Source organism: Hevea brasiliensis, unplaced genomic scaffold (assembly GCF_030052815.1).
Source record: "Hevea brasiliensis isolate MT/VB/25A 57/8 unplaced genomic scaffold, ASM3005281v1 Scaf516, whole genome shotgun sequence".
In the NCBI taxonomy this organism is placed as follows: domain Eukaryota; kingdom Viridiplantae; phylum Streptophyta; class Magnoliopsida; order Malpighiales; family Euphorbiaceae; genus Hevea; species Hevea brasiliensis.
Genome location: NW_026615047.1, coordinates 27612 through 54895, shown reverse-complemented (window position 1 = coordinate 54895; position 27284 = coordinate 27612). Strand labels below are relative to the sequence as shown.

The 27284-nt window shown below is 32.2% G+C and overlaps 4 protein-coding genes across 4 annotated transcripts; 2 read left to right on the top strand and 2 right to left on the bottom strand.

Moving 5' to 3' along the window:
• The first annotated feature begins 8 nt into the window (after nucleotides 1–8).
• LOC131177506 (cullin-1-like) lies at nucleotides 9–1752 on the top strand. Its single transcript, XM_058142521.1, has 4 exons — nucleotides 9–170; nucleotides 588–665; nucleotides 992–1081; nucleotides 1443–1752. Exons 1-4 carry the CDS (start codon nucleotides 33–35, stop codon nucleotides 1503–1505), a joined length of 369 nt encoding a protein of 122 aa, XP_057998504.1. The 5' UTR covers nucleotides 9–32; the 3' UTR covers nucleotides 1506–1752.
• Nucleotides 1753–10688: 8936 nt separating this feature from the next.
• On the top strand, nucleotides 10689–16869 carry LOC110644507 (sucrose nonfermenting 4-like protein). The gene is given in 14 exon segments (XM_058142518.1): nucleotides 10689–11575; nucleotides 11738–11825; nucleotides 12696–12872; nucleotides 13333–13440; nucleotides 13547–13606; nucleotides 13825–13914; nucleotides 14709–14730; nucleotides 14733–14842; nucleotides 15238–15382; nucleotides 15450–15623; nucleotides 15745–15808; nucleotides 15891–15960; nucleotides 16204–16321; nucleotides 16427–16869. Coding segments are annotated over 14 exon segments (1428 nt in total). The 5' UTR covers nucleotides 10689–11465; the 3' UTR covers nucleotides 16519–16869.
• A 507-nt stretch (nucleotides 16870–17376) lies between these two features.
• LOC131177504 (signal recognition particle 43 kDa protein, chloroplastic-like) lies at nucleotides 17377–18785 on the bottom strand. Its single transcript, XM_058142519.1, has one exon. The coding sequence runs from the start codon at nucleotides 18567–18569 to the stop codon at nucleotides 17445–17447; it is 1125 nt and encodes a 374-aa protein (XP_057998502.1). The 5' UTR covers nucleotides 18570–18785; the 3' UTR covers nucleotides 17377–17444.
• A 1982-nt stretch (nucleotides 18786–20767) lies between these two features.
• On the bottom strand, nucleotides 20768–25491 carry LOC110644513 (probable linoleate 9S-lipoxygenase 5). Its single transcript, XM_021797328.2, has 9 exons — nucleotides 25070–25491; nucleotides 23777–24066; nucleotides 23466–23706; nucleotides 23018–23359; nucleotides 22829–22914; nucleotides 22605–22712; nucleotides 22162–22466; nucleotides 21759–22022; nucleotides 20768–21678 (listed from the first exon to the last, which is right to left on the bottom strand). Exons 1-9 carry the CDS (start codon nucleotides 25293–25295, stop codon nucleotides 20925–20927), a joined length of 2616 nt encoding a protein of 871 aa, XP_021653020.2. The 5' UTR covers nucleotides 25296–25491; the 3' UTR covers nucleotides 20768–20924.
• Between the last annotated feature and the right edge of the window lie 1793 nt (nucleotides 25492–27284).

The window sequence follows — 27284 nt, the reverse complement described above, 5'->3', positions numbered from 1 at the left end:
GAGATGCACTGAAGAATGCTCTACTTTTCTTCATGGAAATCAATGAATATAAAGGAGTAAGCTATTATGAAGATTTTGAGAGGACGATGCTTGAAGAAACTGCTACTTACTACTCTCAGTTGACTCAGCAGATGCTTCTGAGTGATTCATCTGAAGATTACATTCAAAAGGTTTTCCTTTTTAAGGGAAATTTCCTTTCAAATCTCCTGGTCCTATATTTTGCAATTTTCCAAAATGGGCAGATTAACAACGGAAGGATTGCTCATCAATTTTTAAAAATGTGGTTTTCCATTATTTTTACTGTCGTTATCTATTTAATTGTAAATACCGCTCTGTTGATTTTGGTTTTACATTGTTATCCTTTCTGACGTCAATATCATACCATTTCCTTTCTTTGCTATTTATTCCCAAACAGATAAAGTATTATTAGATTCTTTTATTTCCTTTACCTTTTAACCAAACAAGTGGATTAAATTCCATCGTTTCCTCTTCCATATTTTACTTCTTCCTAACAAACATAGCCTTGATTTTTGTTTGGTACCTGATATGTAACAAACAACTATCAAATGATTCTATTGATTTTTCAGGCTTGCTGGTGCTTGAATCAAGAGAAAGGAAGAGCTAGTTACTACTTGCCAGACAGCACACAATTCAAGTTAATAGAGGTACTTATATTGCTTTTTGAATAGAAATTATGTGATAATTCCCTAGATGACTACTATATTTAACTACTAGTTTTCCAAGCCTCAAATGGTCAGTTTCAATACTCAACTTCATCTGGAGATTTTTTGTTTGATTCTTCTATTTTGGTTTTTAACATTCATTAACTAATCTTTGGAAGCTAGGATTCATTATGTAGATAGGATATGAAAGTAGATAATACAAAAAGTACATAATACAACGTTCATGGAGAATGTAGGTGATTTGGTTACTCAGGTATTAGAACTTAATAGTCCATGTAAGTTATGCTCTTTATTTGTTTCTTCTGCAGGTTGTCAGATGGCAATTGCTAAATCAAACAGTGGACAGACTGATCGAAAAGCAGAAGATTTTGAACAGTGGTATGGTAACTGATTTTCAGGTGAGTTTAAACTTTGTAAGATTATGATGTTTCATTACTAGCCTATGAAACCAAAGTTTCACATGTATTAATAAGACTGTTATCAGCAAGTAGGTTAGCATTAAATGGAAAAGTTAAAGTCTGTTCCAGTTGATAAAAAACACATATAAGTGTGGATCTCTACTTCATCATTTCTTTGACAATGGCGGACTCCTTTTCTTTTTCTCTTTTTTCTTTTTACTGTAATGGATTCTCTTCTTAATATTCAGATTCAAAGATAGTTTCAATAGGAGGGGCTGATAAAACATTTAAGCTAATCTGATCTCCACAGATCATCTAACGTTATTCCAGTTGTCATTACCCTATAACAAATCATTTGCAGGAAATGTTGTCAAAATATGCTGGCATGACCCTTAAAGAGGAAAGCTCTGCAACAAGACAATGAGAATGTTTGTTTTCACTGCTGGCAAATTCAATGCGGATAAGCTAAAACTGGTATATAGTTGGATGGAAGACTTTCAACAAGTTGTCTTTTTTTGGCCCTGTTATAGTTACTAGAAAATGACTCAGATTCCTGTCATTAGAGGAGAAAGAAAGGTTTTGATGCTTTCACAATGTAGCTGTTAGGGCATAGGGAATAACATTTTTTTCCTTTTTAGAATTGCATTTATTTTGACTACTAGGTTTATGCATGTTTATATTCTTCAAGTCTTACAATTTTTTTAATAAAAAAAAAAAATGTTTTCTTATTCTCTTCTAGAGGGTGGCATTTGAAAAATAACAAAGATTATGGCAAAAATTCTGTTGGCGAGATGGTGTTCGCATCACATTGGATATTTTTTTCGAGTGAATTACTATTTGCTATAGAAATTATGCCATAATTATTAGAAGGTTATTGTTGTTGAAAAATCGGATTGATTGGTTCCTGACATTTAATTCAGTGAATAATTTAATTAGTCCCTAATAATTGTTAGCCTTTTTTTTTTTTTGAAATTTCATTTCATGTGCATTAGAGATATTTGACTATTTGTTAGATACCAATTAATTAGATTTGGAAACGATATAGATCCACTAATGATTATATATCGGGAAATAATAATAATAATAATAATAATAATTAGCTGCGTGTGAATGAGTACGAGCTTCTTGTAAGGTTTGTTAGAACTGGAAAAAAGGCAAAAAGCAAAAGCTTCATTGCTTGTTTGGAATCTCTAAAAGCAAAAGCAACAGGTTCACCATACAATTGTGAATTGATTGATCATTATGCTATTTGTGTGGTCGAGCTTTAGAAGTTGGCTCTGGATTTGATTACTCCAAGTTACTTGCAATTAGAATTTTTCTTTATTTTACTTTTCTTAAAAAAAAAAAATATTTTTTTCAATTTAAAGGGATGGTTTAATGATATCATATTAATTTATGGTGGTTGCATAATTCCAATCTTCATAAAATTGAAACTATAATTTACATACCGTAATTTAAATAATTTTTTACATTTTAATTTAAAATAAAAATTTCATAAAATTTAAATTTTAGAAATTTTTAGCTGAGTCATTGAGAGTTTAAGTATTGTATCTGTCGTTAGTCCCATCTTTTGTAGGAACTACTTGATCTCATGTCTTGGTCAGACCAAGAAAAATCCCGTCAATCGTAACACATAGCGAAGCGAAGCTCGTGCCTGCATTGCCATTAATAAGGGCCCCTCGTTAGTGACAATTTGCCAACTACCACCCTAAATTATATGTTAAACCATTGCTACAACTGTAGTACTATTTCTGTTTTGCCAAGTGACCATAAATTTTGTACAGTACTTTTTTAGCTTTCAGTGCTGAATAAGTGCAGAGTGTAAGTTAATAACTTGAAAACAATGAAGAAAAAAGCAGGAAAAGTTGAATAAAGCCAATGATGTTGGTTCTCATCCAGTCCCAGTTAGTAGATCATGTCATGCATTGCTGCTAGATACTCAACTTTGCAAATTGGAGTATCTATACATGTATATGGATCTTGTCACAGGCAGAAGAAGTAAACCTATGATAGGATCTCAGCTTGCTTTTGCAGCTGCTGAGGTAGTTTCTTGCAGAAACCGGAAACATGGGGAGGCTATGGCTTCTGCTAAGAAAATCTTTCTAAAAAAAAGTAGCAGCAACATTGATCAAACAAGACTAGGGAATTGATATTATACGACCAAAATGACCCACTGATGTTTGAATCACTCTTTTTCTAAATTTGAGATATGATTTCACTGGTTTTAATTAGTCAACTAAATATATAATTTCAACTCCTGTAGTTTTCAAAGCAATAGAAACTCTGCCATTGGTTTCATAATAATGCATACTGCCAATTCTTTGCGATGCAGTTTTCCTCTCGGGTTTGAAAAAAACTATCTGAACGCGCACGTTGCGGGTTGTTGGGCGTTGAAATTAATGTAGTTATATCAGTATTAAATTACTAATATTAAATAAATAAATAATAAAATTTATTTATTAAATATATAAATTTTATATATTTTTTATTTTAAATTTATAATAATGGAGTCTGATTAAGTTCTATAAATAAAAGTGAAAGTTGCTTTCGATTAATGATTGTCAGAGAGACATTGCTAAGGAAAAAAATCGAAGGGTCCAATCATCAGATTGGAATCTCGGATTCAGGGACCTAATCAAAGGTCTATTCTTGCCGTCTAACCACCGGACCTAATGACTTGAATAACTCTTTTTGACAACGCATGGACAAATTTTCACACCCAAGCCCACTTTTTTCTTCACTTTTGCGCTCCCTTCAAATTGAGCCAATTATAGAAATTTAGAGATGGCAATAAGCATAGTTTTAGTAATAATTGATTTACTTATTTAATTTAAATTTTATATATTAAGTATTTATTATTTTAATTTATTTATATAAATATTTAATTAAATATAAAATATATATTTTTTATAATAATATTTATATATTTTATTTTTAATAAAATAAAATTTAAATATTTTATAAAATTATTAAATTTTTAAAATATAAATTATTAATTAAAATATATAAAATTAAATGAGTTTGAATATTTTCGAATGATAATAATAATTACGTGTTCAGATAATTAAGAATAATTTTAATTAAATTTGAAATGAATTTAAATTTTAAAAATATTAATTAGATTCAAATTCAGATATGATAAATAATTTTCTACAGATTTGCTGGCTATCGCCAAGTCTTCAAAATCATTAAATGAATAACACTAATCAAGAAACACTCGCTCGCATTTTTTATTTTACATAATCTTTTTATTAAATTCAAATTTAAAATCAAATAATTAAGACAATGATTTAAGGAAAAAGAAATAAAAAATTGAAATAATTCATAATATTTAAAGAAAAATAATTTTACTAAAGCCCTAAATTTTATTTTGATGTGTTAGTCACTTTAATTTGTACTTTATATTATAAACCTATTAAATATAAAATTATTTCGGCAATCTTATGCATACATAGGTAAATAAATATAAATTTTGATATAATTATTTAAATAATATTAATATAGGTACAAATTATTATTTGAAAGCTAAAAAATATGATGAAAACTAAAAAGTTAAATAAATTAAAAGTGATACTAATATTTTTATTGTATTATCATATGTATGATAAATGAATTAAAAATTTATTTATTCAATGATTTATTAATTTTAAAGTTAAAATTATAAAAATTAAATAAATCATAATATAAATTAAGAAATTAATTAAATTTTCAAAATAAGGCAAATAATTTTGATGTTGCGTGTTTATTCGGAGAAACAACTTTATTAATGGGTGCCCTTCCTTAAAAAAGAACACTTCTCGCTTGTCAATAGTGGCAGAGGTCGCTTAGTTAAGATGAGCATTCGATTAAATAATTCGAATAGAATTTTTAATTAATTAAATTATTAATTAATTTAAATTTATTATTTGAATTGAATTGAAATTAAAATTAATTAAAATTAAAAATATTTAACTGATTATTAATTATAATCAAATTAACTAAAAAAATAAAAGATGTATTTTATATTATTAATTATTTTATTAAATATTAAAAACTATATTTATAATTTTTTATTTATAAAGAACAATAAATATAATTTAATATTAATAAGAAAATAATTAGAAGTTAAATATTATTATAAAATCATAGAAATAATAATTATAAATAAGATATTATTAATAAAATTATAATTAATATATTAATTAATAAAAATTCGTTTATTTCGATTAGTTTAATTACCAAACCAAATATAACCGAATTAATAACTGAATGTAACACCGCTAATTTTTAAATTTATTATTTTGTGAGAAAATATTAATATTTTATTTTATTTAAATTTTAGAACATTATTTGAAAGTTTTCAAATTTTAGAAATCGGGTTCGATTTTCCGAAATTATAAAACTTTGATGATTTTTAAAAATTAATTTAAAGACCATGTGGCAAAACTAAAAATATATTTGGATTCTATGAATTTTTTCTGAGTTTTCTAGAATTTTTTCAGAATTTTTGGGCCTTATTTTCGATCTCAAGGCAAAGTAAAAATTTAAAATTTTGTATCTTGAATCAGACCGGCCTAATCGAACCAGACCGGATCGGACCTATCGAATCGGACCGACCTTCTTCTCATTTTTCTTCTCACCGACGCGTTCCCGTCGCCCTTTCTCTCTCTCCCATTTTCTCTCTCCTCCCTCCTCCCCAGGCTGCGCCGCTGCCTCCCCACCTCGTCGGCCCGCCGCCCCAGCCCTTTCCCACTGCCAGCCGACACTTCAGGCGGCTGGAAACGACGCGCGAAGCTCCCCTTGCGCGCGCGCACCGTTTCGGCTTTCCGGCCAAAATTCGGCTAATCCGACCACCGTTTGAATCGGGTCTTGTGTCTAAACTCATCTACACCTCGAGAGCTTTCCATAGACACTAAGAACACTAAAATCCATTGAGCGGTTTGTTCAATTTTTGTCCAGGCAGTTTTAGCCCATTTCGAATTTTGGGCTAGATTTCTCTCAAACCGTGAACCCCACGAGAAAACAGAGAGTACCGGAGCGCTCAACTCGTCGAGAGCTTAGCGGCAATATAAATTTTGAAATTTTCCGATACCGTTTTTTGATGGGTCCCACGAAACTTCGTAGTATTTTTCCGAGTACTAAATGAGCTTAGAAAATTTCGTAAAAATTATTTACTAACCCCCGTATTGTGGGCTTCTTGTAGGTACCTTCAATTCGTGGAAATTCGACGGTTACCCAGGTCTGTAAATTTTCGGCCAGACAAACAGGCTGCTGAAAAAGTCTTAGAATTGGATAGAGATTTTGGCTACCCCACCGTTGTCAAACATCCCGAGCGCGTCCCCGTAGTCGGAATCGATATAGGTAAACTCAAACCTTACTTTTTCATAATTTTCTAGTTCTTAAATTGGATTAAAAATTCATAAAATATTCGTGGTAGCTCATAAAATTATAATTCCTTTTGCATTAGCTTAGTAATGATGTTAAGGACCGCGGGCAAAGTTTTAGAATTTTTATAACTTATTTGGGTAATTTTTGCAAAATGATCAATTATGAGGACTAAACTATAATTTTACATGTTATGATTGATGACTGTTTGAATAGGCCTAGGAGGGGCTGTGTGATGTGATTGAGTTGTGAGTATATTATTTATGGATATAGAAGTACGTTTTGAGCCCTTTTGCAGGTTGGGTAAGTCCTAGGTATAGGAGAGACTCTATTAGATTTTTGGCACGACTTAGGATATTTTTTGTCTTTTCTTAGGTTGTATTGAGTCAAATGTACTAAATAATTGTAATAAAATTGTCACGTGAGCCGGGACAGCTTTCCTCCGCCTAACCGCTACAGTGACTGCGGTTAAGTCTGTGAGTAAAATATTAATTTTAATTGTAATTTCAATATTATTATATATTCAAGTATGCCCATGCATCACTTATATGTATATATCTATGTAATTAAACTCTAGGCACATTTTATGTTGCATTCACAATTGTTAAAGTGCCATGGATGTTGTTTGTGGTAATTTGGAGCAATGTGCGTGTGTTGGCGTGCGTGTGGTATAGTGTTGGATATGGATAAGACGGGTAGACACGGCTTGAGATCTTAGCTGGGACCCAGTCTTTCGGAGTAGATACGGCTTGAGTTTTTCGCTGGGACCCCGTATTTGGTTTATTAAGCGAAAGTCCGGCTTGAGATCTTTGTTGGCAGAGGTTGGATTAAGAGGGTTGTATAGGGGATCACCTCCCATATATATATTATTTGACAATGTTGGGTGTGTGAGTGCTCCAAATTGCTTTTTTGATGTGATTTGTATGAAACTTATGACTATGTTATATTTCACTCTACAATGTGCATTAGCTTTAGATAGCTATAGAGATTATGGTTAAAATTGATATTTTACTCTCTGAGTCGAACGCTCACTCCTATTCATTATTTTTTTCAGGCTATAGGAGTATTATTGTTGTGGTTAACTTGTTTTTCTTCTTCGCAGATCGTTTATTAGTGTTTGTATAATTCTGTTAACTCCTAGAATTTTTGCATGTGTTAAAAATATTTATTTAATTTGGGTCTGTAATATATTTGTCATGTTTGACCTATAAACTTATTATATGCACGTATGCTGGACTGGATGAGGGAGCTGAGCTCCCATTGGACTTTATGTTATTATGAGCATGTAGAAGATGAGCTGAGCTCCCCAATTGATTATATATTGCGTTTACAGATCGGGTGAGTAAAAAATCCTCCATTAAAATGTCCATTTTATGGCCGGCCTCTGTCCGGTTGAATTCTTGAAATTGGGCTCAAATGGGCCTTAGAGTTTGGTTGAGGAATAGTTAGGCTTCCTACGAGTCTTGGGGGCTTTAGGCTGGCCTAGGTACTAGTGCCGGTCCGGCCCATATGTTGGATCGTGACACTGAAATTTTATTATTACTAATTAAAAACTTAATTAAACTAAACTTATTCTTATTGAAATAACTTAATTTCATCGTTTAGGTTATTCTATTATAACCGAATAATGCATACTTTTAATGCCCGAGAAAAATTATGTATATTGATTATAAAAATAAAAATTAAAAACCAACAAGAATTAATTTAATTAGCAAAATTCAATAAGTGTTCTTATTAAATTAAAATTTTGAGTTTTTTTACTATGATTTTGCAATAAAGTTAGTGTTATGTCCTTAACTAAATTGAGAGAGCCTTTTCTCTCCTAAACTTCTTTCCAACCAGAAAAAAAAAATGTAATAGGTAAAAATAAAAAGTAAAGAATGTAATGGGTAAAAATGAAATTTATAGATATACTCAACTTCTTCTTATTTTTCGGAGATAAAAATTAGTAAAAAAAATGAATCGTCTTTAAAATCATGACAATTTTAATGAAATTTATGTTATCATATAACTCATATTCACGCATATTTCACAATATATATGAGATTTAAAGAATCAATCATTGGCTGATGAATCTGCCTCAATTTTTTCACCACTACTCAACCTTTTTTTCTAAATAGTTTAAAAGTTAATTTATATATTCAGTCTATCTCAATAAAAATAATAAATAGTGATGGATATAAACAAAAAATAGTTAAACACAAATAAAAAGAGAAAATATAACAATAAAAACTCCATTTAGAATAGTGCTTGAGAAGCTAAAAAAATTAGTTTGAAACAACTTTTTTTTTTCTTTTTAACACCTTTAAGATAATGTTAAAATATATTTTTTTTAAAGTTTTATAAACAAAATATATCAAATTACAATTAAAATTAAAATTTAAAAATTTTTAATTAACATTTTAAAGATAATATCTTTTAATAGCAGTTCAAACATTAATGTTAGTGATAAAATTAATATAAAAATTTAAAATGTTTAAATAATTTATTAAATTTTAATATTAATTACAATTTTACATAAAAAAAGCTTATATTCCATGTAATATACACACATTTAACCATATGAGTGTATAGTAAACTGTTTAAATTGAAAAATTGAATGAGTCAATTTTATTCGATTTATTTATTTATTTTTTAAAATATATAATTTGATTCAGTTAATAATTTTAAAAAATTTTAATTTTTTTTATTTAATTATTTTTATATAAAAATAAGCAAATCAATTGAAATGGACTTCTTGTATTTGATGTTATATAAAATTCATGTCCATTGCCTAAAGCTCAACCTCTTCTTGCACTAAATATCAGTGGAGAATCTAGAAAAAAAAAGTTTACGGATCAAATTATAGAAAATAAATAATAAAATATTATAAAATATTAAAAATATAATATTAATATCTAATAATTAAAATCTATAAAATTTAATACCTTCAAAGCTACATCATTATTAATGTTATCAAATGTATATCTTTATATAAATAGTTAAAAATTATTTATCAATTTATCATATATATAATTATACAATTTCATTTTGATAAATTTTATTATTAAAAAAATTACAGTAAAATTTTAAAAATATATAAATTTTTGAATATATAACATATATTTTTTTATCTCAATTAATTTTAATGTTTATTAAAAAAAATTTCAATAAATAAATTTATGAGGGTTAATATATAAAAATAAATATGTATATATAAAAACAATTTCCAAGAAAAAGAAAGTTCAATTGATTCCTATTTTCCACGTTGCATCCGCCAATGCCAAAGAACCTCAACCTAAACCACATTGTTTTTTCTACATTGCATCCCCACATCTCTTCTATTGTCTCTGTCCAACTGCTTAATGGCAACTCTCTTCGATTATCTACTCTATGAATTTATTTAATATTACTGTTAAAATTATTATTAAAAAAATTATTTTTTTAAATATATTAATTTGAGAATATTAAAAAATAATTAAAAATTAAATTTAATTAATTTTAATTATAAAAATATTAAAATAATAAAATAATTTTTTAATAAAACTTAAAGTAATACTTTTATTAAAAAAAAATTATTTCAACTCAATGCTAAACAGGACTTACACTTACTCTGGTCTAATCAATAGGCGTAAGTTTTGTATAGACCTGGCCACAAGGCTGGTTTGAACCGGTCAGAAATCATGAATCTCTATAATTTTAGTTTTGATTTCAATTTAATGTAGGTCCAATTTGAATAGTTTAATTTTATTTTTTAGATTTTTTTTATAATTTTTTAAATAAAAAAGAGATTTAGCCCGAAACATTTCGATTCAATTATAGTTCGAGTTAAAGACCAATTTGATAAATTTCAGTTTAATTCCCATCTGATTTTAATTGTAAACCGACTCTCTCGCGGCACATCCTTGTTGCTCTGTTATGCCTTGTTTCATCGATTCTCCATTGCATGTGCCTCGTCTCCTCATCTCGTCGATTAAAGGGCCTTTTTGTTTTTTTAATCCTTAAAAAGCAAGGATTTGGAGAAATTTTGGTCTATAATTCGATTCTTTTTTTTTAAATTTAATTTAATTTTAATTTTATTAATTCAAATCATAAAAATATACTTTAAATTATTTAATTTTAAAATTAAATTCAATTTAAAATCCAACCCACCGATTAAATGGCCTGGCACATGGATTTAACCGCTGTGTCTGATTTGACCGCGATCATCAATTTCCCTTGCGCTTTTTTCTTTTAAAAAATTATCTATTTTTTGGTAGTTTGTGTTCCGTTTTATTTTCCGGTGTTAATTGATCAGATTCTCTTCGCTAAAAAAAAAAAAAAAAAAACGCCACAGAGAATCACTTTTGAGATCCGGCAATAAAATGTCAATTTCCCTTTAATCTCGCCTCTATCACAATTAGGGTTTTCACTATCGTCCCCAATTTCCGTTAAATTACTACTAACCCAACTGTCTCCTCACTCAATTCTATGCCCAGTGTTCATTGTCTTGGGTTCCTAGATTCCATTCACCTCTAAAATTCTGTTTCTTTTGGACCGGATCAAAACCGTCAACTGAGGTTCTACTGATTTTTGCTGGGATTTTCATTGTTGTACGATTTGTTGACTTTTGGGTTTGAATTGCTGATCATAAGGAGCTGAGATTGGCGGAATTTGTGTGTGGTCGGTGTTGCATGTTGGGAATTACTGAATTTGGAGCTCAAATTCAGTATTTTTTTTTTGTTGAATGATGATAAGGAGATTGATAACGGTTTGGGTTTGATAATTTTTTGGGTTTTTTAGGGGTTGGCTTTGATTTGGTGACTCTGCATGTGTAACCGGTAAGGGGTCCTCTGCTAGAGTGTGGAGGATCCCTATTAATTGTTTTATTATTTGCCTAATTATTATTGTTGAAGAGGTTGAGAGATGAAGAAATGCAAATGATAACAATCAGTTGATTTGGAGGTTCTGTTTTTGGCAAGTTGAGGGGTTTTGCATAATTGGTATTTGTGGATTGGTATTGATTGTCCAGCATATTTATATAAATTATTTTGGGAGGGAAATGTTTGGTTCTGGTGCAGCTACTGGCCATGATAATACTGGAGTCGTTCCTATGCGCTTTGTGTGGCCTTACGGAGGGAGGAGTGTGTTTCTCAGCGGCTCTTTCACTGGGTGAGTCACTAGATGGACCAAATTCTGGTTTTTGAATTACTTACAAGGATTGATTTCTCACTGGTGAACGCATAAATGGTTTTTTTTCCCTAGTTCTTTGCTATTTAATAGTGTGGATTGGATGTTTGATGGCGCTTTTGAATGGAATTGTAATTTGAACAGTTGGACTGAACACATACCTATGTCCCCAATGGAGGGGTGCCCGACTGTGTTCCAAGTTATTTGGAGCTTAACACCGGGACATCATCAGGTTAGTTAGGTGCTACGCTTGATATTATTATCATACTCAACTTAGCTTGCCAACGCATTATTAAGAGCTATAAGTATTTAATGTCATGGTAAGTGGTATTATTTGAAATATTTTCATTGCACATTTGGCGCCCTGCAGTTCTGGTGTTTATTATATGCATGTTATATATATATGCAGTATGCTAGTTAACATCTATGATTATCAAAGAGGACACATGGACAGAGTGCAAAATGCAACTTCTTAATAGTCACAGCCCATAGATTCTTGCGCATAAGAGAAAAAAAAAAAAAAGGAAAGAAGAATAAAGAAAATTACTATGTCTAGCTTTGGAGAATGCCACTCATTATGCAACTTATTCCTCTTCTTTGGTCAGAACAATAAAGAAATTATATTACGCAAAGGAACTAAATGATCTAGGACTCAGAACTTCTCATATTGTTTCCCTTGATAAAACTATCTTGTTGTGCCTTAAATCCTCCATGTATTCCATTCCTAGTCATAGAGGCTATCTCTAATATCAGTAAGCAACGTTTGTTCAAGTTTAGGTTATCAATACAATATATATATATATATATGGTTATTACCCAACATTGTTCTCAAAAAAAATATAATTTATTTTTTGTTTCTAAGAGTTCCAGCGTGTTTCAGACCTACATTATATTTGGACAGCTAGAAAACGTTGGACTTTCTTTAACTTTTATTGGATTTTCCTTTTCAATACATTGTTAGTGATTGTTAAGGACTGAATGTTAAAAACATTACATTTCGATATTTTTTTTTAATTCCCTTATTGACCTGCTAATTGATGTTTAATGCAACAATGAGATGTTAATTCCTGACATTCAGATTTTTCTGTCCATTTAAATGTAGTACAAGTTTTTTGTTGACGGAGAATGGCGGCATGATGAGCATCAGCGTTCTGTAAGTGGGAATTACGGGGTAGTAAATACTGTTTTCGTACCCATGGAACTGTATGTGGATCCTTCAGTTTTTGATCTTGAGACATCTGGATCTAATATGGAGCTGGATGATGCCTTTTCACATTCGGTAATCGTCTAATTAAATTTCTAGCTGGGCATCAAGCCCCATTATCTCATCATCCTGATTTCAGATTATTCATGATCATTTTTCAAATATTGCTTCTTTCTTATCTCTGTAACAAGAATTAAGTAATCCTTCCTTTTGGAATGGTGTAAATCTATTATACTTTCTATGCTTCCGTCATTTTCAGTATCTTGTTCATTATCTATGTATACATGGTTCACTCTAGACATGCCATGTCTTCATGAATATCATGAGAGTAGATTTTCTCGGAGGAACATGAATCTTTAAATAGGAAAAAGGAGGGGCAGAAGCAAGAAAATAGAGGATCAGATATGTAATAAAAAAAAAGACTAGTTCTGCCCAGCAGTCAGTTAAAATAGATGGACTCTTTTGCAATTGTAGTTCTATTTCTCTCTTTCTATGTATTATAAATTTGGTCAAATTATCTGGTTATGCTTCTCAGGAAGCAATCTCAAGGGTATCAGAAGCTGATTTGCAGGTTTCTCGTCACCGTATTTCTGCATTTTTGTCCATGCATACCGCATATGAGCTGCTTCCCGAGTCAGGCAAGGTTTGAATGCTTTACCTTCTTCAGTGCTATTTATGTAGTCATTCATTTGGGTTCAACTACTTCACTTTAGTGTGCTGATCTCTTTCTCATTGTATTAATGTTATAGGTTATTGCCTTGGATGTTAATTTACCGGTTAAGCAAGCGTTCCATATTCTCCATGAACAGGTGAATCTCCACTTTATGCAGACAGATATTAATTCAAAATGTGCAAAAAAGCACATGTTCTTGTTCACATGAATTGAACCTTAAGTGCCTCAGAATCTTATATATGACTGACTTTCCATGTTTAATCCTCTCTTCAATTCTTTTATTTTTTTTGCAACATATATATGTTGCCGATATTGTCTCAGTTTTTCATATTTTCTGATTTAATATGCTTTCAGCGTGTACCTCTAGCTCCTCTCTGGGACTTTTTAAAGGGCCAGTTTGTTGGAGTTCTTAGTGCATTGGACTTCATCTTGATTCTGAGGGAGGTGTGTATTTTGCCACTCTTTTCCAGTGCTAACATATTCTATGATGACTTTCAAGGAAAATTGTAGTTTATATTCTTAAAAGAATTTATTGATATGAGAAGAATTTGGAAAGTAATAATTTACTTTGGAAAGATGTATATCTTGGTACCAAACTATAGCTCTACTAAGGTTTGCAGTGCTTTTTTCAGTGCTTATATATGGCCTATTATCTTCTCTGCTTATATTTATAGTTAGAAAGGAACTACACCCCAAAAAGAATGCAAAACAAATAGAGCTATTTTTAACCATTTGCCTCATGAACATTCATGTTTATTTGACAATCAAAGTGCAGTTTACAGTATCATCTCTCTCTGTAGTTCGCTTTTGGATAAGATGTCATATATTCATCTGCTATGAAGAATCACTAAAGAATTCATCTTTTTATTGGCCATACATGCAAAGATTCTTCAAAAGGTTTGGTCAGTTGGCTTACAGCTCCACATGTCTAAATGATGCAGTTCATGTTTTACAAGATCAAAGGAAGAATGGTTAAAAGTTGAATACGTAATAGTTTTCTTTTTGTTCTTTTCATGCTTTCATTACCAAAGATTTTCTGGCATTCAGTTGGCAACATAAGCCTGTACATAGTCCTCATGCTTGCATATCAACACTTGTTGAACTTGCACTACATGTCTCCTTGACTCCTTACAAGATGCGAAGATAGAGTTTTACAGGAATATCAATCTGTTTTGTTGTACATGTCCCCATTTGTCTTTCTGGAGGTTTTTGACATTTATAAAAGCCATGAATTTCAGCTTGGAAATAATGGATCTAATTTGTGGAGGAAGAATTAGAGACACATACTATATCAGCTTGGAAGGAAGGAAAATTATATCTTAACAGACAAATTAATGGCAATGGGAGAGCACATCCTTGGCATCTCATCCATGTAAGTCGCATCAAAGATTCCTTGCCAACATAATCAGGATAACAAAACAGATCCATCTCCTTTGCTTTGTTATTTTTTCTGCATCTTACACGATTAAGGCTTGAAGTACTGTAAATTATTCTCATATGCATGTGATCATCTGCAAATAAGCAATTGGTGTGCATGTTGTTTTCAAGGACATAAACGAGATAGCTGGTTTCAATAATTATGCTCCATTTGGTCTGAACTGCTCATTTTAGACAGTAGGCTATGGCATACATTTGTAATTAAGTTTATGGATTTGATGGGACAAATGAATTGCTTGAGACAGGCTTTTTTTTAGTTCGTCCTTCGTGTCTGGTATTTGCAATCTGTTTTATCACTAGATTATTATCAACAACTCCAGTAATATGCAGGCTGGGCCACATGATTCTTTGAAAGATGTTGCATTGAAAATTTTGCAAAACAAAATATCGACGATTCCCATTATTCATACTTCTTCACCGGATGGTTCATTTCCCCAGCTACTACATCTTGCTTCTCTGTCAGGAATATTAAAATGTAAGCTTGCTTGCTTTATTGCTTGGGTTATATAACATGTTTGCTAACACATGGACCTAAATTCCAGGTATATGCAGGCACTTTAGGCACTCTGCTAGCTCGTTGCCTGTTCTTCAACAACCTATTTGTACAATTCCTCTAGGTACATGGGTTCCAAAAATTGGGGAATCAAATATACGGCCATTTGCTATGTTGCGACCAAATGCTTCTCTTGGTGATGCCCTATCTCTTTTAGTTCAGGGTAATTCACTTAAAGATAGCATATCAGAACTTCAGAAGTCTCTCTCTCTCTCTCTCTCTCTCTCTCTCTCTCTAGCTGATGTGATACAACATTTTTCTTTACCTTATATGGTTTGTTGCAGCTGAAGTCAGTTCAATACCAATTGTGGATGACAATGATTCACTCTTGGACATATACTCAAGAAGGTAAATTTCCTTGTTTTCTTTGCCTCCATGTTTATTGATGTACAGGTAAGCCAGTGACACCTTTTTGTTATTTTCTTGATAGTGATATCACTGCTTTGGCAAAAGACAAAGCCTATGCGCAGATTCATCTTGATGAAATCAGTATTCATGAGGTAATTTTCAGAATTTTGTTTCCTTGTATGACTTCATTATCATGCAATTTTACAGACATTCTTGAATGGCTTAAACCTACTCAGAGCCTGCACAAACCACCTTATGTGAAAGGTAGAATTAAGTCAGGAAAACATTTATAACATTGGAAGTAACATGAACAATAACTGCATTTCTTTTCATTATTAGTACATGTGCACGATAGAGAACTCATTCTAGTGGTCTGCCTTCCCCTATTCTACCAGGCATTGCAGTTGGGACAAGATGCAAATACACCATATGGATTCTACAATGGACAGAGATGTCAGATGTGTTTGGGATCCGATCCTCTACACAAAGTGATGGAGCGATTGGCAAACCCTGGTGCTTCTAATATTAATTTGGCCTTTTATTTGTTGTTTACTTTAATTAAATGGAGTTGCAATACTTTTCAGGTACAATTTTCAGTAATTTCTTTGTTGCTTTCAGGTGTTAGGAGACTTTTGATTGTGGAGGCTGGTAGCAAGCGTGTACAAGGGATCATCTCATTGAGTGATGTGTTCAGTTTCCTGCTTGGTTAGCCTAGATGTTGGCCATGATCTTCATGGAAGCATATGCTATTTAAACACTAAAGATGGCACATTTCTTTCCTATTTGTTCTGTAAAGTCTCTTTGATTGGAAGGGCCCCGTGCTTCTGAGCCACTTCTCTTTTAGGGTAGAAAATTCAGAGAGCATGAAAGAATTTGTAAATTGTGAGGATTCAAATTTTCCCCTTGCAGCCCAATTATTATCAACTTAGTTGTGCTGCTTGAGCAGCTGTCATGTTTTAGTGATAACAGAAAATGAGGCTTAAAGTGCAGTAAACTGCAAGTGGCACTGCATACTGTTGGCGGGCGGTGCGTAAAAATGATGGGTGGTTGTTTCATATTCAGTTTCTTATTCTTTTTTACTGCAGCATTGCTCTTGTGATTGATATGCCTCACCTTAGATACGTCATCTATTTTTGTTTTCAATCTACCGCTGATCTTTATTATAAGAGGATTAATTTCAATCACGTCGATGACCTGCTTATTTCTTGAATCTTTGTTGATCAATATTAGTGTATAATATAAATTCATTTATTAAAAAATAAAATATAATTAAAATATAAGTTGTATTTATGTTTTTTCTAAAATTATAATATTTAAATATATAAAAATAAATTATTTTTTAATAAAAAATAATTATATGTTACCGTATATAATAGGTTACAGGGATTTAGAGTGAGAAGAAAGTCTCGAGATGAAATAAAGAAAAATTGATCAGTAGATCAGATCAAGTTTTGCCTCCCTGACATCACATCACCTCCCTAACTTGAAAAATTTTTGCAGTTTTCATTGTTCAAATTGAGTAATATTTTGGTTTCCCTCTCCCTTCTTTTTAGGCAAAAATCCAAATGTAGAATTCAAGAAACAATTCCATTCGTTTCATTGAAAATTTTCAATCTTAAAAATTACACCTTAGGAATCAAGGAGATCCATTCCCATCCTTGCTTAACTGGGCCTCAGCATACTCCTTGATCAAATCAGGATCTACATTCTCTTCCGGCTCCCACGTGGCCTCATCAATATCCGTCCACTTTACAAGATACTCATTCTTCCCATCATCGCCAACTCTCTTACCCATCACTCCCTCTGCTACAGCATACTCTAGTCCTCCCTCAAAATCCTTCACTAAATCCTCGCCGATAAACTGGCCTTTCACCCACTCATTATTACTACCGTCCTTCCATTTGACCAAATACTCCACCTTATCGCCCTTCCCTCTCCTCTCCAATATCTCCTGCACCTCCGCGTACTCGAATATTTCCTCGTCTAGAATTTTTATTACATTTTCTAGCCCCAATCTTCTTGCAAATTGCACTGGGTTGCCTTTTGGAGTCACTTTCAGAATTTCTTTAGCCAATTCCAACGGTGTCAATCCTCGATCGTCTTGCACTTCAGGATCCGCCCCGAGATCGATTAGCAACTTAACCACACCCGGCTGCACGTATCCGGAAGCCATGTGAAGAGCCGTTAAGCCGCCACTGTTGTCGCGGTGGTTCAAATTCGCCCCAGCTTCGGCTAGGAGCTTAACACAAGCTTCGGAGCCGAGACCGGATACGAAAAGTAAAGCGGTACGGCCGTAACTGTCGACAGCATCGACATCACGTCCATCATCAGCGTTGAGAATTCGGCTGAGAGCAGGCTCGTCGGCTTTTTTAGCTGCGGTCCACCATGGAGTTTCATACTCGGCGACCACATCTTTGGCAATGTAATCAAATGGTACCCATGAAGGTGCATGGCCATCTTTCCATTCTATCAAGTACTCCATGCCGGTGCCGCCTTGGAGGGCTCTGCTGCCAATAATCTTGCTAACTTCGCCGAAGGACTCGTCATCTTGGGCAGCGTTAGTGGTGGTGGTGTTTTCTTGAAGCGGGTTCTGTGTTTCTTGATTTTGGATGGCAAAGAGAGTAAAGGAGGGCTTATAATTGACATGGGGTGTTTTGAGGTTTGGAAATTGATGGGAAAAGAAAGGAGAAGAAGGGATTTTGAGATTGGGAGAAAGTTTGAGACGAGAAAGACATTGATTAGCAAAGAGACTACTCTCCATGGAGATGGTTTGCTAATGGAGAGCAAGGGGTACAGAGGGGACTGAATTTTTCAATGGAGAGTTGTTGGCAGCCTGCAATTTTGAGAGAGACAGAGACAGAGTTTAGGATAAGAAATCCCATCCAGTTTATGGATAGGAGACGAAGCCGTTGATTTTCTATGTCCACGTAAGTAGTTTAACAATAATAATAAATTTTTTTCCTCCATCCATTATTTCACCTTTTCACTTCGAAACACATTGCTGATTAGGATGTTAGGTCTTAGTTTAAGCCCTGCTTACAGATCAAAATTGAATTAAAATTTGGATATAATTTTGGTTTTATTTTTTAATATTTTGACTTTAGGTCAGTGTATTTTTAACATTTTAGTTTTAATTTTATTTATTTGATTTTAATTTTAATTTTAATTTTAAATATAATTATAATATATGAATAATGTAATAATGATGTGTTCTATTGTTAATTGATTTAAAATAAAATAAAATTATTTTGTTAAAAAAATAAGATAATTTAATAAAATTTTATAATTCATCTTATTAAATATTTATAAAATAATATTTTTTCATAAAATAATTAATTATAAAAAAATTATTAATTTAGTAAAAAAATAAAGTTTTTCACATAAAAAGTACATATAATATATTTTTAATAATATTAAAAAATATTATAAATAAAATTAAATAAATATACTTATTTAGTTTTTCACGTTTAATTAAAATTTAAGATATTTTAAAAAATATGATAATTTAAAATGTTAAAAAAATTTTATTTTTTTTGAAATTAATAAATTTTTATAATTAATTATTTTTAAAAAATATTATTTTATAAAATTTAATGAGATAAATCATCAAATTTCGTTATACCATTCTTTTTAATAAAATAATTTTATTTTATTTTAAATTAAATTATCATAACATACCGCAAAGTTAAAATGAGAAGCTGCCACATATATATATATATATATTTTTTTTTTTTTTTCTTTAATTGCAATTCATTGTATGAACGTACATTAAACAAAGTTGCACAAATTCATTTATGAGGCCAGGCATGCAAGCTAAGCCCCCTGCCCAAACAGCTAGACCCAGCAACAGCCCCATAAATCAGCCGAACCTTAGACCTAAACTCCAGTGTAGTAGCTCAGGATGAACAAAATGGATGTGCGTCATCAGGAAGCATGGCCGGAGAAAACACCGAAAACTAGAAAAAAAGATCCTTCTGCCAAAAGCCATATCCCACCAAAGTAAGAGAAGCCACAGCTAAAAAGAACATTTTTCAAACCTTTCAACTGAGCCCAACATCTCCGGGAGGTAACACAAGACCATCGGCTTGAGAGAAAGAGGCGGCAGGGACCATGACATTTCAGTCCCCATCTAGTTATGGAGAGTCGGCAACCATACTTCTAAATGTCAAGTCTTTAATCCCCGATAAACCGTGCTTGTTATCTTTCTCCAGAGCAACACTGAGTAAAGAATCTTCAAGTCCCAGGAGAGCAATCCACACATCTCCATGGTCGGATCTTCTCTTTTTCCATTTCTTTAACCATGGAGGTTTGCCAAGCGATACACTTTCTCTAATATGTATATATTAAATTAAATAAAATTTATTAATAATTAACATGCATATTATTATTATTATTATTGAAAGCCACGCTTCAAATTTTTTTTTGACAGGGAAAATTAAAATATCAAAATGTTTTGCATACATTCCATTACAGTTTTGAACTGCAATTTGTTGCAATTAAACTAATTATAATTCATAACCACATTATAATTAGGGTTCAATTCATAACCACAGAGAGCTTTCATTTGGCGCCAAGTCCAGGTTTTGGGGTTTTATACTTGTTTGCTGTGGGTTCTGAATCATGCAATGGTCTTGTTTGTTCAGTGTTCACCCATTTCAGACTCCACGATAATATTTCTGTCATTTACCAATTTCCAGAGCAATCTTTTCCATTGTCAACCAAACTTTACAGAACCAAATTGCTATTGTTAAGTTCCAAAACTAATAAATTGAGGTAGAAAAATCATAGCCCAAGATTCATCTGTAACAAAAAGGCAGTTCTTTTTTCATTTTTCAACCAGGAGTAATTTGCGTCTGCACAACCAGACACAGAGGAAGTTTCAGTTTGTCTCCAATAATTTGCCGGAACTACTTCCAAAACTTGAGTTTATTGATCTTTTCTCTCATTTTCTGATCAACCAAACAGAAGCTTGTTACTTTTATTTATTTATTTATTTACCTTAAGCATGCATACAACATATAACGAAGAAGGTGCTTGAAAGTTGAAAATGTTGAAGCTTTCTACACAACAGTACATTGATATTAAACAAGAACAGGAAATTTCGTATAAAGAAGCTTTAGATCGAAACGCTATTGGGAATTCCCCTGCCAGTAAGTCCAACATCGCTGCTAGGAACTAACAAGGTGTATGGCATCATAACTGGTCCAACACGGTTCTTCAATTCCCCATCTTTGTTCATCTCTATAATCCTCTCCTCAATTTTTTCCAGCTTCTTTCCAAATTCCTCAAAGGCCTCTAATGGTTTATCATCTGTTGTCCATCCAGGCGCGTCTCGCTGCCCAAGATACACTTCATCTGATGAATGCCTTGACAAAATTTCTATAAGGGAAATGCCAATAACAGTCTGTAACTGGGCAGTGACTGTTTTAAGGAAAGCCTTATCAGGGTTGGTTTTAAGCTCCTCATATTCAGGAGTGCCTTTTTCAGGCATAAACCTGCGGCTTATGCTTGGACGATTGGGGAGGTAGCCTCCATAAGGGTATTGACCGAAGTTGATTGCTGCATGGAGAGCAGATGCCACCCATATTATTATGGTGCATGATTCTATCAACTCTTCCCTTTTCTCCATCTTAGGCCACCAGGGCTCATCTTTCTTGTCGCCGTGGGCTACCTCCCGGATTTCCTTCCACCATGATTGGAGTTCATGATCCTTTATGACAATGTCATCTGTTTCGTAGTAAAAGGAGCAATAGTCTTTCACCCATTCTCTAATTGCAGACCATATCTCAAGCCCATCAACGGCATAGGGGTAGTCTTTTAACAGTACGCGGAGACCATGTGGGGAATTAGGATCATCAACTGCCATTCCTCTGAATTCAAAAGAGAGGTAAGATGTTACTGAAATGAAGCAGGAAGTTTATGATCTGTTAGTGGAGTGGGATTAATTTACCTCTTCTTTAGATCCTTAGGAAGTGCTTGCTCAGTGAAATTCCAGCTTTTGTAAGCCATGGATGTCAGTTCCATGGCATACTTTGTAGGAAATACTGTAAACTCCAACAATCCAGCAGCATTAATGAGTATCTGTCTGGCAACTGCATTTATGTTCATTGTGTCACGAAAGTGAGGGTGCAGAAGTTTGTATATTGGATGAAGCACACTTAGATGCCTATTTGTTGCAATCACAAATGGCTCAATCGCTGCATGGGTATGCAACCTATGAAGAAATTACAAGCATTTAGAAATCAATCTCAATTTTATTAATTAAATATCTTTTCTTCTGATAGTCTATCTCAATTTTATTAATTAAATATCTTTTCTTCTGATAGTCTATCTTTGTTTGACAGGTTTCTTACCAGTGGCTGATAAGCTGGTGAATGCCAGAATCAATTACAGCCACATAAGCTTTAGCCAGTTGCCAAATGGAACCTTCAACGCCATCTTCAGCTGGTGTGAATACTTTGCTAATGGGTCCGAGTTGATCTCTCTCAGGATGAGGCAGGCTTAATTCAATTGCAAGAGGCTTCAGAGTACCATCACCTTTCAAGAAAAGTAAGGTCCTAGTTGCATATGTCTTTGTGGAAGTAGCATTTATACGCCTCAGGTATGGCATCACTGTGTCATGGTGATCTAATATGTATAGCTTGTTGTTCTTGATTGCCTTAACCACCATTAATGCAACAAATGTTTTAGTTATTGGTTTATGGTGGCTGATTAAATTCAACTAATCCCAACCAAGAACATCCATTGATTTTTTTTGTAAACTCAATTGTCAAAGAAACAAATAGAGGAAAATTACCTCATCTATGGTCAATCCGTCTAGGCTATTATTTATGTGTTCTTCAGTTATTTGACTGTTTTGATCACCATAAAGTTTGCCGTCTAGCTTGCTTTTTGGAGGGAATTCCTACAGTAAAATTTAGTAGTAGACATAAGCAAACAACATCTATTATAACATCCAAAATAAATTCTGCACAAATCAATCTTCTTTGCAAAAAACAAGGGAAAAGTGCTTCAATGTACCTTGAGACGACGAATGATGACAGGGTTTACACCAGCCAGCATTTCTCTGCCAAATTCTTCATCAGTCCTCCAAGCAGTCTTGCTTTCTGCTCAATTATTAAAACATAACAATTGAATGGCAGGAGAAAAAGTTCAGGACAACTTATTCTGAAAAATGTAAGTTTCAAGGCTTCAGATACTTGATCATACCTTTAATTACTTGAGGCATTGGAAATTTGAAAAGCCGCTCCCCATCGGTTCGGAAAATTTCCTTGAGCATCTCCAGTGGAATGTTTTTCCTTATATTGTCTAGTAGGGGGCCATCAGGCAACTCAATCCCTCCCTCATAGAGCTTTAACACATCATCAAAAGAGTCAAATTCATTTGGGGTGCTGTCAAATAGGGCCTCGAGTTCAGGTTTAACAAACTGAGCTATTGATTTCAGTGCATAAGCAAGGAAGTCAGCCATCTTTAAGTGGCCAAATCGTTCATCTCTTGGAACATAAATATTCAAGCTCATGAGAAGTGGCAGCCTGCTTTCATAGTTGCGATCTGCTCATAAATGACAATAAGTCAATAACCATAAAACAGTATCGAGACTTGATTTTGATTGAGAACACATATATTAATGAGAGTAATTATCAGCGGGCAATATGACCTGATTCAGCTGGTGGTCTGCCTGTTCTTCCCCTGCGAGGATAAGGGTACTCAGCAGACCCTCCAAGAATTGGGCGGACATACTTTGAACCATTATCAGGATCTCCCAAATCATTGTAGTAAGCATAGTCATAGACACGATCCCATTCTTGGAGCTCTGCTTTTCCATCTCCTCTCAAGTTCACCAGTTCTTCCTCCCTGTACTTGCGCAGTGGTATTGGCGTTTCATGTGGGAGATACGTCTATACAATCACAAAAAATTCATCGTCAGCTTAAGGCATCATCATCAGAATACTATAACTGGTTGCCTACCTTGTTTGCAAAGAAAATACGATCTTTCTTGTATCGTTCGGCAGGGTAAACCCATGAGTTGCAGACAAAATGGATTCGAGCTTGGCCAGGAACATCTTCAAGGGTGAGAGTTTTCAGGTAAAATTCACTGTGATGATTGTTTTTTATGATGAATGCCCCTGGAATTCCAATCTCATCATCCCAATCAAAGGTAACTTTGAATGCTGAGTCTCCTGGTGTTAAGGGAGCAATTGTAGTAATCCAGTCTTCCAAATATGCAGGCTCCCCTACTTTCCCCTGCAGACCATTCTCTACAAAGGCACCCAAACATTCTCATTATAGTAAATATCTGTCTATATTAACTAATTGGCAGCTTAATGAAGAGCGTTGTCAACTAGGAAGTTACAAAAAATTTTGAACAATATATGTCTTGCTTAATGAGCTGAACTAAGAGATAAGTTCTGAATTAAATATTAATTAATGTTCAAGGAAGAGTTTCCTGACCTATTAGTTTTTCAACAAATATTGAACAGTTTCTGTCATTGACTCTTGTGGAGGGGTAACAACACCTGCAACTTGGTGGGCCTCACCTGACATTCTTCAATCTTTTTCTATTGCTGATTCCCATTAGTAAAAGAGAAAGTCTTGGCAACGTATGGCTGTGACTTTGTTTTGGCACAGCCTCTATTCCTACTATGGATTCAGACAAGCACAGCTCATCAGTTATCACAAGTGAGTCCTATTTCATTGTCTGTTGGGACATTGAGGCTAATATGATTCACTTTTTCTGTTTTGTCCCCAAGAAAAAGTAGAATTCGTTCAATTCTTCTTAGGAAGAAAGAAAGATAAAGATGAAAAGAATGTATTTGCTGTAGGTTTATGGCATAATTCCCATCCTTTCGGTTTACTCTCTTTCTTTCCCTTTTTCTTTTGAAGCTTTGGGAATGATTCTCCTGATAGTCACGTTAAGGGAAAATATAAAACAGAGAATTTTCTTTCTTTTTTTTCTTTTTTTTAAATGAAGCTATCCAGATCTTGAAACTGAGCTGATTAGTTTTCTCCTATCTGTCTTTCTTAAAATACAGCCTTTGTCTTTGGTTTACTTTCTTTTCTTCAATACCAAACATGACTGTAACTTGGTTTTCTCATACCTAGTAAATTGTAGCCAAGCTACATCGATCGTATCCTAGGTGATCGATATAGAAACCAGTAAAATAAGAAACTAATGAAGGACGAGAAACAGTGCTAGCATGTAAACAAAGAAAAGTAATCCAAGAATCTTGATGAAGAAAGAAAATAAAGAAAGAAACTCACCTGCAGTCTCACTGCAGTTAACAGCACTAATGAGTTGCAGAGAGACTCCTTGGCCAAGCAACTCATGAACACGATCAAGAACAGAAGCATGGAAGTCATTGAAGTCCAAAACGTTCTTTTTCATCAAAACAACAGTACCTTTGATCTTCTTGCACTCACCACTCAAACACTTTTTCTTATTGCCATTATTGTCACCAGTAATGGCATCCACTATGTTCTGAAACATATCCCTTGCTTCAGCAGCTAAACAAAGGATCTAATAGCAGTGGAGAGGTTTGTATTAAAGGAAGTTTAATTGGGTTTTTTGATAGATGTGGCACAAGGTTATGGCTTGGTATTTATAGAGAGAAAAATAAGATTATGCTACTACCAGCAACTTGTGGTCCTGACTAAGAAGCTTCACCTGTTCTTATTGGATAGTTTTTTTCTTTTAGAAAATAAGAGTTTTTGTGAAGATAGAATACAAATATGGAGTATTCATATCACTGTATTTTACAAAGAAAATTTAAGGTAAACTATCTGTATAAAAAATATTAATAATTATCTTATTTAGATTAAGTCTATTTTAGACTCAAAACACAAGATGCACAGTAAGATCCATATATTTAATATATAAGTCTTAGCATATATTTTATATCTTAGATTTATAATTGACCGAATTTAAATAAGAAAAATCTAAATAGGGTATTTGTGTTGTCCTATGTTCCACTCGACTAATACTATTTGACTGCAATGTCTTTTTGCATCAAATTTTGATCATTTATCAGAGAAAAAATCTATACCTCTTGTAGTCTTATCAAAATAATAAAGCACAACACTTAACAACTCCGCAATATGAATAGATAATAAAGCACAATGTAGGTAAATAATAAATTCTTACAAAAGAAGAAAAAAAATTTTTATATCTATCAATAAGAAAATATTCAAATGTAAATATATAAATATATATATATGTTATAAAATGATATAAATTTAAAAATTATTAAAAAATGTAATATAAAAAATTAAAAAAAAAAAAGAGATAATCACCGTTGAAACAAATTGAACAGAATGAGAGAAAGGGAAGAGTGGGACCAAAATCACATAGCTTTCATTTCATTTATTTGGATAAGTAACTATTTATAAGACACTTACAAAAAATAATTTTAAAATTATTAATTTAAAGTATTTATGGTTAAAATATATTAAATTAAAATAAAATTTAAATTTAAAGATTCTTAATAAAAATTTTTACAAACTCTAATTAATTATATTGAAATAATTTTTAGTATTAAAAAATATCGAGTTTATATTATAATTAGAATTAAATATATAAAAAATAAATAATACTTTTTAACTGCCATTCAAACAGCAATAACAAACAATTTAGTGATGTTGTTGCTGGCTAACTTGAAATTAAAAGAAATTGAACCAATAAAAGATGAATATGTTGTACAATTTCTTACAATACGTGGAATTAGGTTGAACTAAGAGTCTTGATAGATATACATGATTGACTATTTCTTAAAGATTAAAACTTTGAAATAATCAATTTACTTCATATATATTTTGTAGCCAATGTTTGAACTTGAAGTTTATATATTCTCCATCCCCACATGGAAAAATATTTAAGTTTTTTTTAAAAAAAATCATATTTAAAAAAAAAATTGAATTCTCAAATTCAATTTTCATAAATAATTAAATATAATATGAGGATTAAACTAGTTGTGTGTTCACTTATTTTTGGTGTACATTTAACATAAATGTGAATATATATATATATATATATATATATATATATATATATATATATATATATATATCTATATATCTACTGTAATATTATCTTTTGAGAACTTGTTATCTTTTTGAACGGCAAAAAAAGTTAAATTATTAAATTTTAATAAAAAAATATTGATAAAAATTATCACCCATACTTAAAATTTAAAATATTCAATCAGAAGAAGTCAACAATATATCCTATATTTTGAACATCTATCAAATACTCTAAGTAACAAAAACAAAACAAAATTTTATAAGAGAGACAAGGCTTTAGTAATGGGAGAATAACAGTTCGATATTAGAGAGATAACCTTAAATTTGTTAATATCAAATACAGATATAAGAAAATAAATTGAGATTTAATTTAAATAAATATAAATTTGAAAATTTAATAAAAAAGAAATTAAAGTTAAAAAAAATTGGAGTAAGAAACTTACATATGATTGTAAAAAAG

What these genes read in the sequence shown, in the direction of transcription:
- LOC131177504 (XM_058142519.1), bottom strand. Translation starts at nt 18,569, where the DNA reads ATGGAGAGTAGTCTCTTTGCTAATCAATGTCTTTCTCGTCTCAAACTT.
- LOC131177506 (XM_058142521.1), top strand. Translation starts at nt 33, where the DNA reads ATGGAAATCAATGAATATAAAGGAGTAAGCTATTATGAAGATTTTGAG. An exon ending in CACAATTCAAGTTAATAGAG is followed by an intron (nt 666 to 991) that starts GTACTTATATTG and finishes TTTCTTCTGCAG; the next exon opens with GTTGTCAGATGGCAATTGCT. An exon ending in GTATGGTAACTGATTTTCAG is followed by an intron (nt 1,082 to 1,442) that starts GTGAGTTTAAAC and finishes AATCATTTGCAG; the next exon opens with GAAATGTTGTCAAAATATGC.
- LOC110644513 (XM_021797328.2), bottom strand. Translation starts at nt 25,295, where the DNA reads ATGTTTCAGAACATAGTGGATGCCATTACTGGTGACAATAATGGCAAT. An exon ending in TCATCATTCGTCGTCTCAAG is followed by an intron (nt 22,713 to 22,828) that starts GTACATTGAAGC and finishes ATTTTACTGTAG; the next exon opens with GAATTCCCTCCAAAAAGCAA. An exon ending in ACGGATTGACCATAGATGAG is followed by an intron (nt 22,467 to 22,604) that starts GTAATTTTCCTC and finishes ATGGTGGTTAAG; the next exon opens with GCAATCAAGAACAACAAGCT.